Below are 20,760 nucleotides of genomic sequence, written 5' to 3'. Positions count from 1 at the left end.
TGGTTTTGTTGTTATCATTATAAGATTCGATAAAGCTAATGGTGAACTTGAAAGAAAGATGTATGTGTTGTTAGGATGTAAAATGAGAGGAAAGTACAAGAAATTTAAATTTGGTGTTCAACCTAATATATCCAACATGCAATTATCCTTTTTAATGTGTGAATATCATAACCATGATTTGTCATTAACTTTAGTTGACCACACTTTTGCTATGAGGTTAAAATTTGTTGAACAGTCATCTCTTGTTAATATGACTACGAGTCAAGCAAAATTTGAAAATATTTTCCTTACTCTCAAAGAAATTAACAAATTTAATGTGACAACAATCAAGCAAGTATATAATCCAAGATACACTTGCAAATATTGAGAGGTTTGACTGAATTACAACTGATGACGATGTTAAAATGTGATAAATACATCTATTATAACAAATGTATAAACGAATAGGGTTAAATATGCTTTTAGTCCTTGAAGTTTCACTGATTTTTGGTTTTAGTCCCTACATGAAACATTGATGGCATTTCATCCTCTTAGTATGAAAACTCGTATTTTTAGTCCCTAAAAACAGACACCGTTAGTTTTTTTGTGATGTGGCTAACGACACAGCCACATATTCTTCCACATCCATTGACCATTGCTTGCCACGTTGGTGTTCTTTAGCATTTGGATTAACAAAATTTAATTTTGCACGTGTGGATACTCTTTTCTGTCATATTATTAGACAGTTCAAACTACAAAATAATAATTTATTACAATGGGTCAATTAGTCCAGCCCAAGCCCAAACATTCAGGAGTTCCTCGGTCAGAAAAGAGTTACTGCCGGTCACCGCGACTCCATGGCAGCCCGCCCAGTACCTTCATTGGCGCCACTCACGTTTCCAACAACAGCCATCAGAGAACCGCGGATCTCCCAAACGTGCAATCAATAACAACTCTAAATCGAAACTCCAAAATCTCTAATCGCAAAATCAAAACAAGAACAAAACCCCAATACCAATTAATGAAAACTCAATTACATCAGAAATACATAATTCCTCAATCTCAACAAAACCCTAATCTTTCAATCGGAACCCTAATCCCAATTAAGGAAAACCAGACCTGCAGAGAAGATCAAGACCAACCCCAAATATTGTTAGAAACGGCTGCAGCGGAATTATTAGCGTGGAATAACAAACCAAGAGGGTTTTTAAAACAAACGCGTGCCTTTTAATTTCTACTCAATTTAACTTACTACGCAAATTATAAATATAAATAAAAGAGTAAGGTTAAGAGAAATTTGCACAGATAATTTTATACTGGTTCGGATCTTACCAATCCTACGTCCAGTCGCTTATCTCAAACCAAGATAAATAGTTTACTGAGCACAAAACAATTACAAATTACAATCACAAAGAAAAATAATTTGTAAAAGTTTAGAAACCACCTCTCTTGATACCACAAGAGATGAACCTACACCTCCTTTGAATTTTCACAAAGGATGAGACACCTCCTCCGAATACTTCACGAAGGATGAAACACCTCCTCCGAATACTTCACGAAGGATGATCCTCTTCCACACACCTCCTCCGAATACTTCACGAAGGATGATCCTCTTCCACACACCTCCTCAAACGCACCAAGGATGAACCGACTATTTCCTCTGTCACCGTAGTAGCACTTCACCAGCTCCACAGACAAGAGTTTCACAAGCCGAACAAGAACACACACTTCTCAAAGAGTTATGAGTGTTTTAGCGCAAGGGAAGAGTTGTTGTTGATGGATAAAGAGAGCCTATATATAGACTCAAGCAAATACTCTTCCATTCTACGAAACTGGCCATTTAACGCATTTAATCGATTAATATTAGTGTTAATCGATTAAAATAAGTANAACGGCTAGTTTTTCAAATCAAAAACCTCCAACGGCTAGTATTAATCGATTATTCTCAAGATTAATCGATTAAAACTTGCTTTAATCGATTATTCCAAAGCTGATTGGGTTTTGGCTTCTACATCGATTTTAATCGATTATATCAAGGATTAATCGATTAAAACGGAGAAGTTTTGATTCTAAACAACAAATACAAAATATAAAGGTACAAGAATAAAAACCTACTACAAATCTAAGTCCTAAACAATTAAACTATAATTATTACAAAAGCTTTTCATAACAAAAATAAGTCTTCAAAGGATCTTCATGAATCTTGATAAATCTTGACTTGATTTGGGCATCATCAAAACTTCATCTTCATCATTTTGCTAACAAATATGAAACAACAACCCAAGAATTTGGTAAGCACCCGAAACCCTAAATCGCAAAACGGAAGAGGAGGAGAAGAAGAATACAGCCTCCGTCCATGCGCCGCGAAAAGCCGCCACTGCAACCTATGCCGTCACGAAGGAAACACCACGCCCTCAATGCGCCTCTACCGCGCAGTCGCCTTCCCCTCACCGATATCGTCGCGCCATAGCTGTCTTTCCCCAAGGCTGGGTGGTCCGCGAGAATGCAGATGGAAAAGAATGTCAAAGCTTCTGGTTAAGATGCGAAGAAAAAGAACCCAATTTTTTACTTAGGGTTCACTTTCACGAGAAAGAAAAGAAAACTTAGAATAATTTTCTCATTGGGAGAAGAAAAGAAACATCTGGTGCAGATGCTTCAAAAACAAAAGTATTAATTATGGCTTGAACCTAATTAAATTTTGTTAATCCAAATGCTAAAAGACACCAACATGTCAAGCAATGGTCAATGGATGTGGAAGAATACATGGCTGTGCCGTTAGCCACATCACAAAAAAACTAACGGCGTCTATTTTTAGGGATTACAAATACGAGTTTTCATACTAAGAGGATGAAATGTCATCAATGTTTCATGTAGTGACTAAAACCAAAAATCAGTGAAACTTCAGGGACTAAAAACATATTTAACCCAAACGAATATGATGTGATCAGTGACATCTTTTGAACATGTTCTGATACAATAAAATTATTAATATTATTTCTTTTTTACAAATAATATCTGTAAAACCAACAAATATCAATTGTCATTGTTTAAAATATGTGAGATCACATCAATAGGATTAACTTTTTTTTATGTCTTTGCATTTTTATTAAGTAAACAACCAGATAATTTCACTTGTCATTTTTATAACAAACAAAATAAGACAAACATTAGAAATAATATACTTAACAAATAATTAAATTTTAAAAAATAAATAAACAAAACAAAACAATAACACACAAAATAAAAAAAAAAATAAAAACAAAACTAACAAAACTATAAGCCATTAAAAAATTTAAAAATTTAAAAATAATATATATAATGGTACAATTTTTTCTATATATTCAGTTAATAAATTATGAAATCTATGTTTTTTTTTTTAACTTTTAAGTATTTATTCTTCCTTATATGGATAGCAAATGTTAAAATTAATAATCAATAATATTAACAATTAATATTAATGTTTGTAAAAAGGATCCACCTTCTTTGAGTGTTTAATTACAAGTGTGTATTAAGAGGATAATAAATCATTTTAGATAAAGTACTATGGTAATGATTTTCCGTAATTTATCTTGATTATATAAAAAATATATATTCTTAACAAAATAAAGCTTCTAACTAAAGAGATTTATTAATAAACTTAATTTTGTTTATACACCAGTTCCTTTCATCTCAGTCTTATTTAATTAAATAAGATTATAGCATTTAACTTTAGAAAAAAAAAACATTTATTGAGTAATATTGTAAGCACAACTAAACATTTCAAACATGGTAAAAAAGTATGAGCAGCTTAACGATTATATTTAAGTAATTAAGTGATGCATTAAAAAAATACATTAAAAAGTTTTGAACTAATCATATGATGTGATATAATGTATAATATATTAGTCACATGTCTTCGTTTAACTAGAAATACCAAAATTATTTTATATAAGACGAAAAGTGTTTGACTAAGTATTACATAATCGATTAGACAAATATATTGAAAAATTATACGATTATTTTTCAAACATTGGCATGTGCAGAAAGATATTGTAATAAAAAAAAAATTAACAATATTTTTTTAATATTTTTTTATTACGTTTGTAATTAATCGTTTTAAATATTTTTTAAATAAAAATTTAAATAAATCAATAAAATAATAACACATATTTATATTTAAAAAAAAAGCTGAGGAGTTGCAGTGTTATATGTTGTATTGTCTGTAACAATAGTTAATGACACAGAAATATGTTAAATTCGAACAAACTTTTTTCCGACACCGAAGCAATCAATTGCATCTTTATTTAAAGTATATCTTTGTTAGTTACTAGTGGAAACTTAATTTATATTTACATACAAATTAAGCTGCATTTTAATAATAAATAGAATAAATGTGTGAAATAAAAATTATTTTTAATATATTTATATTTATTAATACACGAGACACTTTAAAACCACGTCGATCATTCTAAAATAAGAATTGCAAAGTTTATTAAATTATAATAACCAAACATATTTTTTTCCTATTCTTCTCCCTAAATTTGATCAAGTTGCCTCAGTTGTTTATTTCTACTATTTTTTTTTCTAGAGAAGAAACACTTTCAAAAGCTACATAGATCATTGTAAAAAAAATTGCAAAATTTATTATATTATAATAATTAAACATATTTTTTTTCTTCTATTCTTTCTCCCTATTTTTGATCAAGTTACTTCAATTGTTTATTTCTACAATTTAGTGTGTTTGCATGTGTTTCTATAATCTTCGCATCCAAAACTACATTTAAAGTAAATAAGTTTTAGTATTCTCACATTCTTTAAACTTTTCATAAATTAAACAAATGTTATGATTCTAATCCCTATTTTACTCTTATTTCCAATCTTTTCAAATTTTCTTTCACTACGTATCTTCCTCATCTTCTCCCTTCTTCTTAGTTTTTTTTTTTTTTTTTTATATATATATATATTATTTTCATGGAAGGTTTCTTAAAATGGCTTTCCTAAATTTGAAATGAATTTATACCCTTAATGATAAGTTTGTAATTCAAACACAATGTAACAACCTTGTCTGGATTATATCAAGTCGCATAAAAAATATTCTTAACTTAAAACGAACAGGCAAACTTAGTTATTTTAACATGTATTAATATATGGGAGAGTCCCATAACAGTAATATTTTTTTATTTCTTCTATTGCATTTATTTATTAGTGCAATATTGAAATTATATTTTTCAATTTTGATTAAAATATTTAACACAGGTTCTGCATTTCGTTATTTATGACCGTAAAAAGTAAAATTAGTATAAAACAAAAAAGAAGTGTTTGGTTGAAAACTTCGAAATTTGAATTGCAAGATGCAGCGAGAATAAACAACACGTGTTGCAGAGTAGGGCCAGAATATTAAAGTGGAAATGAAAATATTATTAAAAAGCAAATAATAATAAAATAAAAATAAAAATAAAAATAAAAATAAGAATAGTGTGTTTTTCCCACACACAAGGAGCGGAGGCAAGAAAAAAAAGAAAAGGTGAGAAAGTTCTTCGCTCGCAATTCGGAATATACAAAAACGAAGACACAACATCGCAAACACAAGTGTCTCCGCTCTTCCTTCAGACATTCACCAACTTCTTCACTGTAAGATCTTCTCTCTTCACTCTCTCATTTCCTCTCTTCTATTCCATTCCCACTTTCTCTCTTCCACTGTGCAGCTTCGTTTCCTTCTTTTATTTAATTAATTTATTTTCAACTGTAATTACCTAATATCGGGTTGTGGCGGGAACTGGGGTTTTTCGCCGATTCTAAATTGTTCATTCCTTTCCGTTTCGGAGTTTCTTGTGAATGCGCTGTGCCGTCTATGTTTCTTTTGCGCTTTGCGTTTTGGATATTCGGTGCCGCGTTTTGGTGTGGCGTTTGCGTGTTTTTTGGTACACTGGAGTTTACGCCTTTTGAGATCCCTATTGGGGACCCATTTTAGGGTTTTCTTCTGTTGGGGTTTGGGACTCTGCAATGCTTTGCGCTTTGGTTTTCAATGTAGGGCCTTAAGCTGCTGCATTTATTGGAAAGTATGAATGTGTGTGGTTGTCTTCTTCTTCCGTTCTTGGTTTTGGGTTTTCGAACGCAAGTATCGGGGTTTTGTGTTGGTTTCTTTCTTGTTGCATTGGTTATAGGCTTGGTTTTGGTGATGTTATTTTTCTATTTTGTCGTACAGATTTTTGTGGATTGATTTTGTTGTTGTTATAGATTTTGGTCTTTGGAATTTTCTTAGGGTTCCTGCTTTTGAGAATAGAAGTTGGGACGAGTGAGCTTGAATCACGAGATTGTGATGCAATTGAGTGTGTGTTTCGGTGAGGGAAGAGTTTCTTCTAGTTTTGGGTTAGACTGGGCTTACGTGTTTTATTTATTTAGTCTGTTAGCTGCTCGTGATTGATCAAGGAGACCAAATAAAAAGCAATTAAGGCATTTTCCCCTCTCCTTGCATTTCTTGATAAAAAATCACAGATGAATGATTTTCGTGCACGTGATTCAGAGTTCAGATTCTTTGAATAAATGTATTTCAGACTGTCGGAATATATGCATTTCCAGTGGCTTCTGTATTGCTATTGCTCATTGCTTGTTCATTAACTGTCGAGATTCTTTTATTTTTTTGCCTCCAATCAATTGAACTGCTAATGTCATACCATTGACTGATTTCTGTTCTGTAAAAATCTCAGTGGAAGGTGCGGGTCTTTGAGACGAACTGAGGTTCTTACCCAATGCCTCTTCTAAGGAGAAAGCCTTTTGCCTTGGCTGAGCCCCCTGAGGAATTGAAGCCAGACGAGCTTGTTTACCAAATTCGATTTACAAAAGAAATCTTTCGAGATTATCCGTATCCTATATGATCTTCAATTGCTCTTGTTTTACTTTTGACATCATTGCTTTGTTGTCTTTAACTTGAAAGTGGTTAAAAAATGTTGATTGAGTTGTCCTTTTTTTAGCATCTTAGGCTAGTTGTTGCATATTTAATCAATAATGTCTTTGTCATTCCATCCTGGTCCCGGGGATGAGAGGATAATGATTCCTTAACATATGACAGTGATTATTTGAAGCGATTGAATCAATACCGTCAGAGGGTTTGGATGTGTAAAGTCACTGGAAAAACTGGCTTGACTTATGAAGAGGCCATAGTGTCTGAACAACATGCTACTGAGAAAGTTCAACAGTTTCCCAAGGAATTAATGACTACTGCTTTAGGGATTATTCAATACAGTAAGAACTACTCTCCGAGTTCTGTTATGGAGAAATATTTGTTGGCATGATGATGCATACCTTTTTTACTTTATGTATTGCCGTATATATTTTTTTGTTCTGCATGAAAAATTCTGACGTTTTATGCACTTCTGATACCTCCTGTATATGCTGATTTTGTATGAAGTCTTTGGAGGTTAATGTAGAGGGGTTAACATACAGTGTATAAATGGTTTCCTATTTTGTCTGGCTGTGTAGTTTTCTAGTTTCTAATGAAGGGGATGATACTAAGATTCCCATATTTATTCAGAATGGTATCATATCAAATACCAACTTATGTTTCAGTATTTGATGCCTCAAACATGATACCCTGAGTCGTGTGCTTTGTGAGCTAGATTGAATGAGTTGGCTTTGACAAACAAGTTAATATTTTATTGCATTAGTGAATAACTATGGGGCTGGTATAACACGTGCACTTCTTTGTTAAGACTTTAAGCCTATTCATGTGTACCCATAAGATTAATCTCTATAATGCTTACACGTTATCTTTTTATTGACGTAGAGTCAATTGGAGTTTCAGTTTTGATATATCTTTGTTTACATAGTTCTTCATTTGTGCGTTGTAGAAGGTAAGGTCCTAACTTTTGGTCACAGAATGCTGTACAGCAAATTAAAGCGTGGTCTAGGTTTATCTTATGGATTAATATATGAACTTCAGTTTTTTTCTAGATAAGTCCTTGGCGATGTGAGCATAGATATTTTGTTTTATTCTCCGTGTATCTGAGATATACATTAGACTTTTGACTATTCAAGTTATAATGTTTGCAGTACTTACTGCGATCAAATTGAAGTGTAAAGCAGTAAAACAACTTGTCTGGAGTTGAAGGCTCCTTGAACTTGTGCTGTGAACAGTAGTGTAAAATTGTAAAAGACACGTTTCAAAGAATTTAAAAACTCAACTACACAAGCCATGCATGTTAAAGAGTTGCTGCCTAAAATGTTATTGAGACATGCCAGTTGTTGATTCAAGTTTGATTATACATTGCATTTCATCCAAAAAATGTTGCAATACTTTTCACTTTGCGCTGAACTGATTAGTGATCCTTTTGTTTTGCAGGCACGCTCCCTTTGAAGGATCTTGCTGATTCTATTGGTGAAAAATTGCAGAAACGTTTGTTTGTCGGTGCTGAACTACATGGGAAAAAGGGTGATGAAGTACATCCATGCAGAATATTAAAAGTAATTCAGAAAGGAGTTGACACATTCCGTTATGAGGTAGCTTGGCTTGACAAAAACAAAAATATAAGTGAACAAGCTGAACTCTGTGCAGAAGATTTGGTGCATAAGAAGCCGCTTTTTAGTAGAAATATTTTGAAGTCTTTTGTTCGGGAATCTACATGCCAGAATGCCCCATGGGTTTTACATGATGAATTAGCAAAAGGTTATGGAATATCAACTGACATTCCTAAAGAATTAAGAGGGAGGGTTTTTTACAGAGATGGACTTCTAATTTGCTCCAAGAAAAGGAAAAATGAGGTAGACTACTGAATAAGGGAAACATTGAAGTTTCTGCTTCTGCTTCACTTTTTCTATAGAAGTATAATATAATTGATAAATGACAAGAACATGGGTTTAATATTCTAATATATGAATTTTATGATTGGTTTGATATTTTGTTAATAAATTGCATTGCATTATTATCTATATCAATTGTAGGAATCACTGGAAGACACTGATAACAGTAAAAGGAAGAAGTTGGATGGGGCACAAGTTGATGATTCTTGCCAAGAGAAAGGTAGAGTTGTTTGAGTCATTTGTTTCATAATACAGTACTTCTATAAGGCATGAAGTTTTGGAATTCAAATTTCCCCTAGCTCCTTTTTGTTTCTATTTTGTTGGAATTGTGTGGTGCGGAGACTGCAGATGCATCTTTTCTTGTTGTTTAGAAACTACAATGCCGTGATATGTTTTCCCCTGTACTTGGTATAGGTATCATCATACATAATATCTTTTTAACAAAAAAACCTCGAAACCCTCTTTTCCCTTGTAATTTAATTTTATTGAAAAGGATTTTGAAACTGCAATTTTTTCCAGAAAATGCTCAACAGAAGAATGAAGCTATCAAATACCCAATTGATGATCTCTTGGTGAAACCTGGTCCGGATGATCCTGTTTTCACTGATCGTCCTTCTCCATCAAAAGACTTCAACATTCCAATGAGTTGTGTTGGGGATCTCTTAATGGTTTGGGATTTGCTTAATTCCTTTGGTAGACTGTTGCACCTGTGGCCTTACTCTCTAGAAGATTTTGAAAATGCAATCTGTCATAAGGATAGCAATGTGGTTCTCCTTGTGGAATCTCATGCAGCACTTTTTCGATTTCTCATCAAAGATGACGATGAATACTCTTCGGCTGTGAAGAACCGAAAGTTAAAGTCTAAGGTTATACATCTGACTTGCATTAATCTTTTTCTAGTATTAGTATCAGTAATAGATAATTGTTCATATTTTGTGAGATGCCTTTGCCCTGTTGAGTATTTTTTCTTCCTATGTCTGGTATCTTTGGTGACTTGGGTAATGCTTTTCTCATCATTGTTTTTAATGTGACAATATCTCATTCACTTTTTTTTTTTTCAGATTACAATGAATAATTGGACAGAATATTTATGCTATTTCCTAGAGGTGATCAATATTCCTGAACTGCGGCATCATGAAGCAACTATAAAACGGGGACATTATGGCCTTGTAGATGTCAGTGCTAAATTAGAAATCTTATCCAAATTGGTCAACCAAGCCCTTGAAACTGCAATTTTCAGGGAAAAGTTAGATGAGATTATTGAACAGCGGCAGGCACTTGGGGCCTCCAGAAGGGAAGAAGCATTGGAAAAGGGTAGGAGGAGAAGAGAAGAAAAGGAACGGTTGAAAGCTGAGTCCAGAAGCAATGGATTTGTGGATGGGCCTCTGAGTGGTGCTAAAGTACCAACGAATGATAATCATGGTATACAAAATGGAGACATGGATGAGAAAAGTCTTATAGAGGTAGAACCAACTGGGCAAAACAGACAATTGGATAGAAGGTTAGATTTTGTCTTGTGTGCTGTTTNTGCTTGCNAATTTATATTTAANAAACATCTTCAATTTGGTGGTTATCCATTTNACTTTATTTCCTNTCAAACCTACTTTGTAGNGAGATNAAGCCTTTAAATTCTGTTTCAAAAAAGACGCATAAGAAGCTAAATTCAGAGCTGAAAGAACCAACTAAAAATGGAAAAGAATTGTCCAGAAAGGAATCACCAAAACAGTCGAAAGCTGATAAGGAGGATCTGTCAGAGAAGAACAGTGAAGAACAGAGGGTGCTGCCTGTCTCCCTGTTTAGATTGTTATCTATTCTTTAAATTGATGTTTTATTGACATTGCCTATTGCACAGAAAGAATATTTCGAAAAGGAGATGGAGAAACGATTTGTTCGTAGAAGTCCATTAGGTAAAGACAGAGATTACAATAGGTATTGGTGGTTCCGTCGAGATGGGAGGATATTTGTTGAAAGCTCTGACTCCAAGGAATGGGGATACTACAGCAGTAAGGAAGAGGTACTAGATGATAATAGTCTTCTTTATTCTCTTTGTTATTTTATTTTGTTCACATTTTTCTTTTCTAATTCTCTTTTTCTGTTGGCTTGATTGCTTGAATAGCTCGATGCATTGATGAGTTCACTGAATTGCAAGGGTGAGCGGGAAAGGGCACTGCAAAAGCAACTACAAAAATATTATACTAAAATATGGTGAGTTAGATTTGTTTTTCAATGTATGAATACCCAGATAGTTTTTTCTCTTGTTTTCTATTTTCAATGTACGAATACCTGGATAGCTTTTTCCTTGTTTTCTATTTGCACGGTTAGTTATATCTTGATACATACTTCGCAACAGAAGCCTTGGTTTTTAGACTTGTCCAATATGCACTTATACTTCTAAGGTCACTTGTACTGTTAGCTGATAAAAATAAATGCAGGAGTAAATAAGAAATTTGCTGTTGCATGTGTGGTTTTAGATTGATACTGTTTTTATGTAGAACGATCTCCAAGTTTGGCCAATCAATATATTATGGAGTTGTCAGCTGCAATTCAAGGGAAATGTGGTATACTCTAATTTATTTCGAAAGTGGTTATATTAGTGACCGTGATAGAATAGATAACATGATTTCCGTCAATCATGTTTACGATCTAAATGGTGTGAATAAACAGACTATATTTAACTGAATAGTTGAATGTGAAAGATAACCATGCAAAACTAAGAGATGTGGTAGTGAATAGAGTTGAGGAAACGAAGATAAGTGTAGTTTATTATTTAGTTTTTACCAAAAAGCGTGTGATTCTCTATCTTTTTTCGTATTTAAATTTACTTTAATAGTTGAAGTTTGTTGTAGTTTATCTAACAAACATTTGAATTATATAGGAATGGTTAAGAAGATTGAAAGCTGCCTGTGTTATCTTAATTAACTCTTGATTTTATTCTGTAATTCTTCTCTTGACTTTTGTGATTCATTCCTTTTATTTGTATTTTTACAGCTCAGAACTCCAGAAAAGGTCAAAGGATTTGATGCACAGGATTATAGATGAATCTGTACTTCGTAGGTCTACTCGTGTTAGAGCTCCACCTAGACAGAATCCTGCCAATGCTTTCCTCAGATATGTTAACAAGTGGAAAGAAGAATAGGCTGTGCTAGGAGCAAATACAGTAAAACTTAGAACTTTAAAAGGAGCGAGTTTGATCCATTGCGTTGACAGTAGTAGAGACTAAGTAGTTTTCCGCTCCATTTTTTGGTGATGGACAAGCATGTATGTATGCTTGTTTCAGAAATTTTGTACATTACTTATTATATTCTTCAATAGTAACTAAAACAGGTATAAGAGATTTTTTTTTTTTTTAACTCTCTGTTTTGTTGATAATATATGGTAGCTAGGAAATTATTTCAGAACTGGCGGGGCATCACAAGCATTCCGGATCTGTCTCCATTTTGACTGATTATCAGTTTGAGCTGATGCTGCTATTACCCAGACGGGTATATCATTAACTAGGGACAAATTTACTCAGAAAAGTGTCTTGGCCTTAAACTTTAATTTGTATAGTACTTTAATTTTTATTTTATTTTTTTATTTATTTAAGAGGTTGGTTTTGAAATAATAAATTTAAATATTTTTTATTTGCTTTGAAAATATAAAATATTCTTTCTTTCAATTTTTATTTTGAAAATAGTGACACCTTTTTTATGTTGAATTACTATACTATTTTATATACCCTTCAATGTGTAGATAAGTATATTATCCTCTTTCACATTAAATATTCTATTTTAGTAGTCTTTCTATTATATATTATTATTTTTAAAGGATGTGACTTGTTTTTGTATTGGTATGTATATTATTAATTTTTATAATTAGAGATATTTATTATTAATATTTCTATTTGGGAAGGGTTTACTCATGCTCATTGCATGAACTTTGAGACCATTATAATTACTTTTTTATCATTGGTGTTTGTATATTATATTTTTGTTTTAATTTTCATCATTCATTTCTTGTGTTTTGATTTAATTTTTGTTGTGTTTTGTTTTCTACATCAATGATACTTTTCAATTTTTAACAATTCGAAAAAGAAATTCTTTAATATTTATTTGTTTCTATTTCTATTGTAAAAAATAATTTAGTTGATTTTGACAAAATCTAATTTTAAATATCAATATGATTTTTCATTAAAAAAATGTTTTTGTCCTTATATATGGTCTACCAATATCTTCAAGGTTTCGGTTTAAAATAATCTGACTCGGCCTAGATATAAGTCAAAGGTGACCAAGTTTTTTTTCCAAAAAAATGAACTTCAACAATGCTTACATTTAATTTTGAATGGAAATAATTCTGCAAAATAGTTTTGTTAAAATTGATTTTCCAGTGAAATGAACATATTTAGATATTTCTATCCTAAGTAGAAGTTTGCTTTTAAAACTTAGTTTGACCACAATTTAAAAATTACATTTTTATCACTCAGAGTAAAATCAAACTCCATATTAAATTAATCTTAACTAGTAATAACCTAACATGACTACATTTTATAAATTTAGGTTTCACTTTAATAAAAATCAATCCTCCTAATTCCTATTCCAAAACTTAACACACTCTAGACTCTTAAGAAAGATGAGAAAAAAATCGTTTCATGGAAACAAGAGAAAATAAATAATTTTCAAAAAGTAGTTAAATTTATTAAATTCATTTTTCGTTACTTTTACATACCTTCAGCAGATTTTTTATGACAGGGAAATGATGAGCATTATTCTTTCAGCTTGGTTTACGAAGCAAAGCAATGGACAAAAAAGAAAAATAGTTTTTATTTGAACATGTCCCTGCAATGACACATAAATAGACATTTCTCCATTTGTGTTCTCAGGGCACCAACACTTGGCAACTCTCTTCTGGGCTGTGAGAAGCAGAGCTGATGCTGCAGAAAAGCACTGCTGAGAACATAGACTTACATTATCTCGATCACAGCTCGGCCAATGATTTTTCCTTCATTAAGATCTTGGAATGCTTTGGCTGCATCCTCAAAGGTGTATGTTCTAGAAACAGCATGGTCAAGATTGAAGATACCTGTTTCTGCCAATCTAATTAGTTTTGGAAGATCTTGCCTCGCCCTCCCTCCATACGACCCAATAACTTGTATCTGCTCAAATACAAATTTAATATGTTTAGATGAAAAGAGAATATACAATCATCAACATTGCAGAAAACAAAAGGGTTTGTTTGGTTAACTTCATCGATTCACTGCATCCTCCTCATCGCTGACAGAACAAATATTAACATGTTATAATCATAATTAACCATTTTAATTCATTCTAAATAGAGGTAGAGGTTAATGAGGGAGTATTGGTTACATAAACAGTAAAGTATACATACTGAGAACATACCTTTCTACGAACAAGCCGATTTATATCCACCTCTCCTAAAGAACCAGCTTGTGCCAGTCCAATCATTACGGCTTTTCCACCATCCTTCACACTTAGTGTGCACTGAGCAAATGTTTGTGGTTTCCCCAAGGCTTCCACAGCTACATCAACACCCTTTCCACCAGTAATTTCCTGTGAGTTAATACAAAAAATTAAAAAGGGGTGTCTTCAGGTGATCAAATGGTGCCATCATCATGATGGTTTGAGCAGATAACATGTCACGAGCCAATAGATAGAAAGTGCGTGTGGGTGTGAATAGGTGATTTGGCAGATTACACAAGCCATTAGGTATGTCAAGGTCAATATAATATAAGAACAAAATCTATGAGCTTATTTTATTTTATTTTTTTTAAATTTTATTGAAGCAGCAGTTACTTAAAGGGCTATAGATTTTATAAAACAAATTTTGTGATTCAAGGAAAATGTAAACAGCATGGCAAAAGAGAAATGCATATACATTTATCTTTTCAATGGGATCTTCCTTTGCTGAATTTACAGTGTGAGTAGCACCAAATGTCTTTGCTTTCTGTAACTTTTCATCCAGAACATCCACAGCAATTATTTCTGAAGCACCAAAGGCTCTAGCTATCTGCAGACAACTGGAATGAGTGATAAAGTTAAACGGGAAAACAATTTGATTAGAGCCAGTAGCTTTCATACATGGCCAACATAGGAAACCTACCAATTCTATAAACGAGTATCAACTGATCTAGTGACCTGAGGTGTTTATAATTTATACAAATCTTCTTAAATCTCAGGATCTCAATAGCCTAGTGGCTGGCACATATAATCTTTAGAATAATATTAGACTCTTAAATGTATATTGTTCAGAACGAGTTTTCAACAATTAAAGTGTAACTTAGGCCACATAGAAATAAACAATTGAGAATAAAATGGCTATTACAAGCTCCAAACACTTAGGCTTGACCATATTTAGCAGAGGTAAATATAAAGTACCACAAACAAGAATTATCTGCCTTTTCTTGTTGACCTTGATCATTTGAAGACAAAATACAATGTGCAATAGGCATAGCAAGATGAAGATTTAACAGCATAAAAATATTTTGAAAATTGATTATTTACCTAGAACCAACACCCCCAGTTCCAATAACAGCAACAGAATCACCAGGACGCACTTGAGCTGCGTGAGCCATGGCACCGTAAGCAGTAAAAACAGCACATCCTAGAATTGCAGACTGTGGATATGGCAATGACTCTGGTAGTACAGCCACTCCATTTGCGGGCACAACACAGTATTCAGCAAGCCCTCCCATACTGTACATGTATACTGGTTTTCCTATCATAAATTGCAAACTCTTTCAGTATTCCAATCTTGAATAATTCTATAATTAGGGATAAATACTTTAAGAACATATATATTTGTACAAGCTGAATATAGAATACCATATTTGAGAAAAAAATGGGCATTATGGGCACAAACCCTCTGTAGGAAGTTATAATTCATTACAATTAAGCATGTGTAAACAAAAAATATTGAGAGCTTGCCCTTACTTATTCTATGAAAAAGGAAGTTGACAAGCTTCAGGATTGTAGTATGTGAATACTATCAAGTAATAACATGTGTCATAGTGATGCTGCTTGTGTTGGATGATAATGAAAATATGACAAAGAAAGTCAAATTGCTTGACTTTTGAATAATATCATAATCACTACTGCAGTTGCTGGTCGTACAGCAGGGGGAAAATTATCAATTTCCATAGCCAGGCTTGAAATAATAGCTAAATGATACTAACCACTGTTTCGAAGAAATAGTCTAGTTTCACCATCATAGAGGGTTCCTTTTGCCCGGTTATAGGCAAAGAAAGCTTCACATAGATCATCGTGGCCCTGCATAACATTTGGTGACAACACCAAGAGGTGAACAAGGATTCATGTGATATAATATAGACCGAGTACTAAGCAATATTACCTTTGAACAGTAGGAGCAGTTGCCACAAGGCATGATGAAGGACCCAACAACTCGGGACCCTACTGGAAGCCTGAAACAAGGACATGCAAAATTGTCATTCCTTCTGCTCATTACCTAGATTCTAGAATAACAATATTTTCAAATAGTGACACAAATATGTAGCAGCAAAAGGGTTTCACATTTCCAATATCTTTCACCTTTCAATTGTCTTGCTGTCCGAGTGTGGTCCATGTTCAACAACCTCACCGGTAATCTCATGCCCCAGAACACAAGGACTGGAAAACGGAATTTCACCTTTTATAACATGCAGATCAGAGTGGCATACCCCACAGGCTACATCAATAACCACACCAAAAGACAATTAGATCCGACAATAAGCAAACCATACCTTTGGACTCTAGGCTAGGATTCCTCCACAGTGTTTTTCTTTTACTTTGGAAACAATCACTGTTAGTGGTGGTTATCTAAAATGTCGTATACTCGACAAGCAGCCTTCAATTTTTTTCACCCCCTTTCATTTCTCACTTGACATCTCTAATCATATCAATGTATAGCAAAATTGAATGGGATGGAGTTAAAAAGACACATTATGGCATTAGATAATACTGAAAAATTGAATTTTGGGGGAGACCCTCATTCCCATTAACGTTATGCATGCACAAGAATCGAAGGGTACCCTTACCCTTGGTTTTGATGAGAACTTCACCGGCCTTGGGGCGAGGCATGTGAAATTCCTCGATTGAAAGAGGCTTATTAGTCTCCCAATACACAGCTCCACGCATGTAAGATGGCAATCCTCCACCACCACCACCACCACCAACAGATTGGCTATGAAACGGAGAAACAGACGCCGAGGAAGGGTTGTGGATTGAGGAATGACGAGACAACACAGACCAAGAAGATGTAAACTTGGAGTAGTGGGTGATGACATTCCTACGAACCATGGCTAAGGCCATTTTGTGAATTTCTGTAACAATTTGCTGCGAGGGATCACGACAACCTGCGAGAACTGAGTGAGTTGAATGACGATTACTGGTATATAGGAATTAAATACTAAATCAAAACATTAATGAAACACATCCAAACTTGACATGTCATCGTACCTCCAAATTCAACCCAATCTCGACAGCAACTTGAAGCAAAATGCCAAATCCGTGGACCCAGTAATATATTTTTATAATCCATTACTACGATGTCTGATTTTTATATTTTTCTTTATGATGCTGGAAACTGTTAGGAAAATAAGTTTGGCATACCTATAAACTCATTCCAACAATATTTTAAATATTATCCTACTAACATTGATTTACAACTTAGTTACCTTACTATTAAGCTATTTTTCAACAGGTGAACCATTATCTACTCTTATATATCCTTTTTGAGTTTTTTCAAATTCTTCAATCTGCATGAAAAATACAGAAAAAAGTTTATTATTATCGTTTCCAAATAAATTAGAGTCGTGTACGTATTGAAAAGACAATTTTCAGCAACAAAAGAATTAGAGTCGTGTGCTTATTGAAACACCAATTTCAAACCAAGCCCTTACTCTCTTTTTTTAACCGAACTCCATTGTTTTCTTTTCCTATTCAATTCTTTATATGAAGCAAATTGTCTCCAAAAAGAAACCTTTTTCCAGAGAGTTTATACTTTTTAATTTAAAGTTTAAACCATTGAAGCTATAATATAAGCAAGTAGTTAGTAAAATATTCAGAGTATTTTAAGAGTAACATATGGATAAGACCAAGCTCGGATAAGACATGATGCCACACAATGTTTTTATATATATATAAATAGAGGGAATGGGTGGGTGAAGCTTATTCAATAATAATATAAAATGATTAATGACTAATTATGTTATCCCTGGTTTCGTTCGATTAATTAAAGAAATAATTCAATAAAAAGTGTAGTTAATTAATTATAAAGAAAAAGAAAAACTATAATTTTCGAAATAAAAAAAAGTAAAAAATAGAAAGATATAGAACTTGAGATATAAATTAGAAAAAGTTTCCAATTTAATAGGAAGAAAGGATTTACTTTCACTTATAATTATTTGTGGTATACTTAAGAGGAAAGGAAGTTTAATCTAAGCTTATAAATAATTTTTAAGGGATGTAAACTTTGTTGTAACTCAGTACTAAGTAATTTAATATTAATACAAAATCATTGTATTTGTTTAACATCATATTAAGCTCACTAAGTAATTTAGTATTAATACAAAATAACAAGTGAGAAAAACTAAATTAGGACAAATTAAGATAATAACCATTGTCCAATTAAAAAAATCATAATAAAGCTCAATTGAAAATAGAAAATTTTCAAACACTGACAAAACTAAACAAATTAATAAAATTCATTTAAAAGTATTAAGATTTATCAAAATTAAATTTAATTAAGCCTATAATAAATAATAAAATAAATATAAAAAGAAGATTAATCATCAATTTTACTATCAATCAAAATCATGCTTGGTCACAATTAATCAAGTTCAATTAACTTTATTATAATTTACCAACTTCCATTATTTGGATAAATTCTTATTCAACACAGGCTTTACCCGACACAAGTTGTTATACATAAACACACCCGTACAATCGTGACCAAACAAAGATTTATCTTGAACCTTTTAACATTAAATACAAACCTATACACCCAAATATGCAATAAACAATACTTAAAGAAAAAAATAAAAGATAAAATTACTTTGTTCGAGATTCCAATTATATAAGATTTTATACCTCAATGTCAAAAGTTCTATGATGTACTTCAACATTCAATTAAATGAAAAATGAAATAAAAAATCTAGAAAGAAAATGAATAAAAAGTTTAGAAATTATTTTTAAAAATGATAATTCTTATAAAATGAAATTATTAATAAAAAAATTCTATTTATAATCCGACTTTCTAAATAAAATATTTGATCGACATTTTTAAAAAACTACTGTTCTATTCATTAATTTGATTTATGAGTAAGACAAGTATTTTAAAATTGCATTCATTTTATCAAAGGAGGATAACTCTTATTAGCCATATGGTACGGATCTTCTTTAATTAGTAAGTCTCACAAAGGGATGGTTTTTTTTTGTTACATTGGAGTAATAATATACATATACTCTAAATTTTTAGTGAGGGAAATACATATAGTTACACGGGAGTGCTTAATTGTTTTTCATATACTATAATATTTTGATACTTAGCAATTTTTTACACTTATTTTATAATGATACTTAGACAACATTTTTTGATAATATTTGAACATCATCTACTTGTCATTGTGTAATTCGTTCAAAATTACTCTTTAATCAATAATAATAATAATAATCATAAACACTATTATGACCAATCACATAATAACACGTAAATAATATTCAAATATTGTCAAAAGAATATTAATTAACTATCATTATTCATATAAAAGTATGTTTTTTTAACACAATCAAAGGTCAGGGAAAAGACAAGTGTATTGCGAATATATTGCAGAGGACCATACCTGACACGTGGAACAACCAACACAAAACTCAGTAGGTAATGATAACTTCACCCTCCACTTCTTTTCTATAACCACACGTAAATTATGGACACAATATCTGTAAAGTAATTGGATTAGATGAAAAAAAAAAAGGTAATTTAAATTAAATTGAACATTCTTTTATCTAATCTTTTTAGTTGTGATCCAATAAGCTTAGGTTGTTCTACGTTTATGAGTTGTTTTTTTTTAAATAATTATTATATTTTTTAATTTTAAAAAAGTATCATTTTACTTAAATATATACATATATTATAGTTTATATGTAATTGTATATAAATTTTTATTTAAACGCATAAATAAGTTCCATTAACCTAATTTTAATTTTAGATAAACTTACTTTATTCTTTTAGAATAACTCGATTTGTTTTAGTTCGGTTCAGTTTGGTTCGACTCGGTCCAACTCATTTGGCTCAACTAGAATTGAATTGGTTTGGTTTGGTTCAATTCCGTTCGGTTATGTTAGGTTTGTTCGATTTGATTCAACTTGGTTTAGTTTGATTAGGTTCAGTTCAATTTAGCGTAGCTTGGTTCGGCTCAGTTCAGCTCAACTCGGTTGGGCTTGCCCAATTTAGTTCGGCTCGACTCGGCTCGGTTCATTTCAGTTTGGATCGATTCGGTTCAGCTCAGTTCAGTTTGGCTCGGTTGGTTTGAGTCAGCTTGGCTTAGTCCGACTTAGTTCGGTTCGGCTCGATTCAGCTTTAATCGCCTCTACTCCATTCAGATCGGTTTGGTTCGACTTACCTTGGTTCGATTCGGTTCGTTGATGTTCAAGTCGGCTCAACTCTGTTTTGTTTGACTCGTCTCAGTTTGACTTGGCTTGGTTCGGCACGGTTCAGTTCGGTTAGGTTTGTTTTGTTTCAATTGGGTTCGACTCAGTTCGATTAGGATCGACTTGTCTCGGTACGTGTCGGTTCGGTTCGACTCAGCTTGGCTCATTTTGTCTTGTCTTGGCTCGGGCCTTGTGGGTTCGGTTAGGGTGGTTTCTTTTCAATTTGGTTCGACTCGATTTGGTTGGGTTTGACTCAGCTCATCTCAGTTTGTGACAGTTCAATACATCTCAACTTGGCTCATTTCGGCTCGGCTTGGCTAGGTGTAGCTCAGTTTGGCTCGGCTCTTCTTGACTCGGTTCTGTTTGA

General features: G+C 32.6%; 2 protein-coding genes across 4 annotated transcripts; one reads left to right on the top strand and one right to left on the bottom strand.

The window, feature by feature from the left end:
• Positions 1-5,441: 5,441 nt before the first annotated feature.
• LOC106765878 (DDT domain-containing protein DDB_G0282237) lies at positions 5,442-12,104 on the top strand. Of its 3 annotated transcripts, none has more exons than XM_014650650.2 (11): positions 5,442-5,589; positions 6,666-6,820; positions 7,028-7,200; positions 8,297-8,715; positions 8,896-8,974; positions 9,274-9,620; positions 9,816-10,255; positions 10,366-10,531; positions 10,607-10,768; positions 10,871-10,959; positions 11,743-12,104. In XM_014650650.2, the coding sequence occupies exons 2-11, from the start codon at positions 6,708-6,710 to the stop codon at positions 11,888-11,890; spliced, it is 2,136 nt and encodes a 711-aa protein (XP_014506136.1). In that variant the 5' UTR covers positions 5,442-5,589; positions 6,666-6,707; the 3' UTR covers positions 11,891-12,104. The 3 variants fall into 3 exon arrangements, with proteins under 3 accessions (XP_014506136.1, XP_022640111.1, XP_022640112.1); XM_022784390.1 differs by lacking the exon at positions 5,442-5,589 and adding an exon at positions 5,666-5,985; XM_022784391.1 differs by lacking the exon at positions 5,442-5,589 and adding an exon at positions 5,999-6,017.
• A 1,364-nt stretch (positions 12,105-13,468) lies between these two features.
• Positions 13,469-17,139, bottom strand: LOC106765749 (alcohol dehydrogenase). The gene is made up of 8 exons (XM_022784389.1): positions 16,781-17,139; positions 16,296-16,431; positions 16,099-16,168; positions 15,923-16,016; positions 15,252-15,465; positions 14,626-14,767; positions 14,130-14,300; positions 13,469-13,885 (listed from the first exon to the last, which is right to left on the bottom strand). Exons 1-8 carry the CDS (start codon positions 17,052-17,054, stop codon positions 13,694-13,696), a joined length of 1,293 nt encoding a protein of 430 aa, XP_022640110.1. The 5' UTR covers positions 17,055-17,139; the 3' UTR covers positions 13,469-13,693.
• Positions 17,140-20,760: the final 3,621 nt, after the last annotated feature.

The sequence above is a fragment of the Vigna radiata genome, chromosome 7 (genome assembly GCF_000741045.1).
Source record: "Vigna radiata var. radiata cultivar VC1973A chromosome 7, Vradiata_ver6, whole genome shotgun sequence".
NCBI classification, from domain to species: Eukaryota; Viridiplantae; Streptophyta; class Magnoliopsida; order Fabales; family Fabaceae; genus Vigna; species Vigna radiata.
The sequence above is the reverse complement of the archived record's forward strand: the minus strand, read 5'-3'. Positions and strand labels throughout refer to the sequence as shown.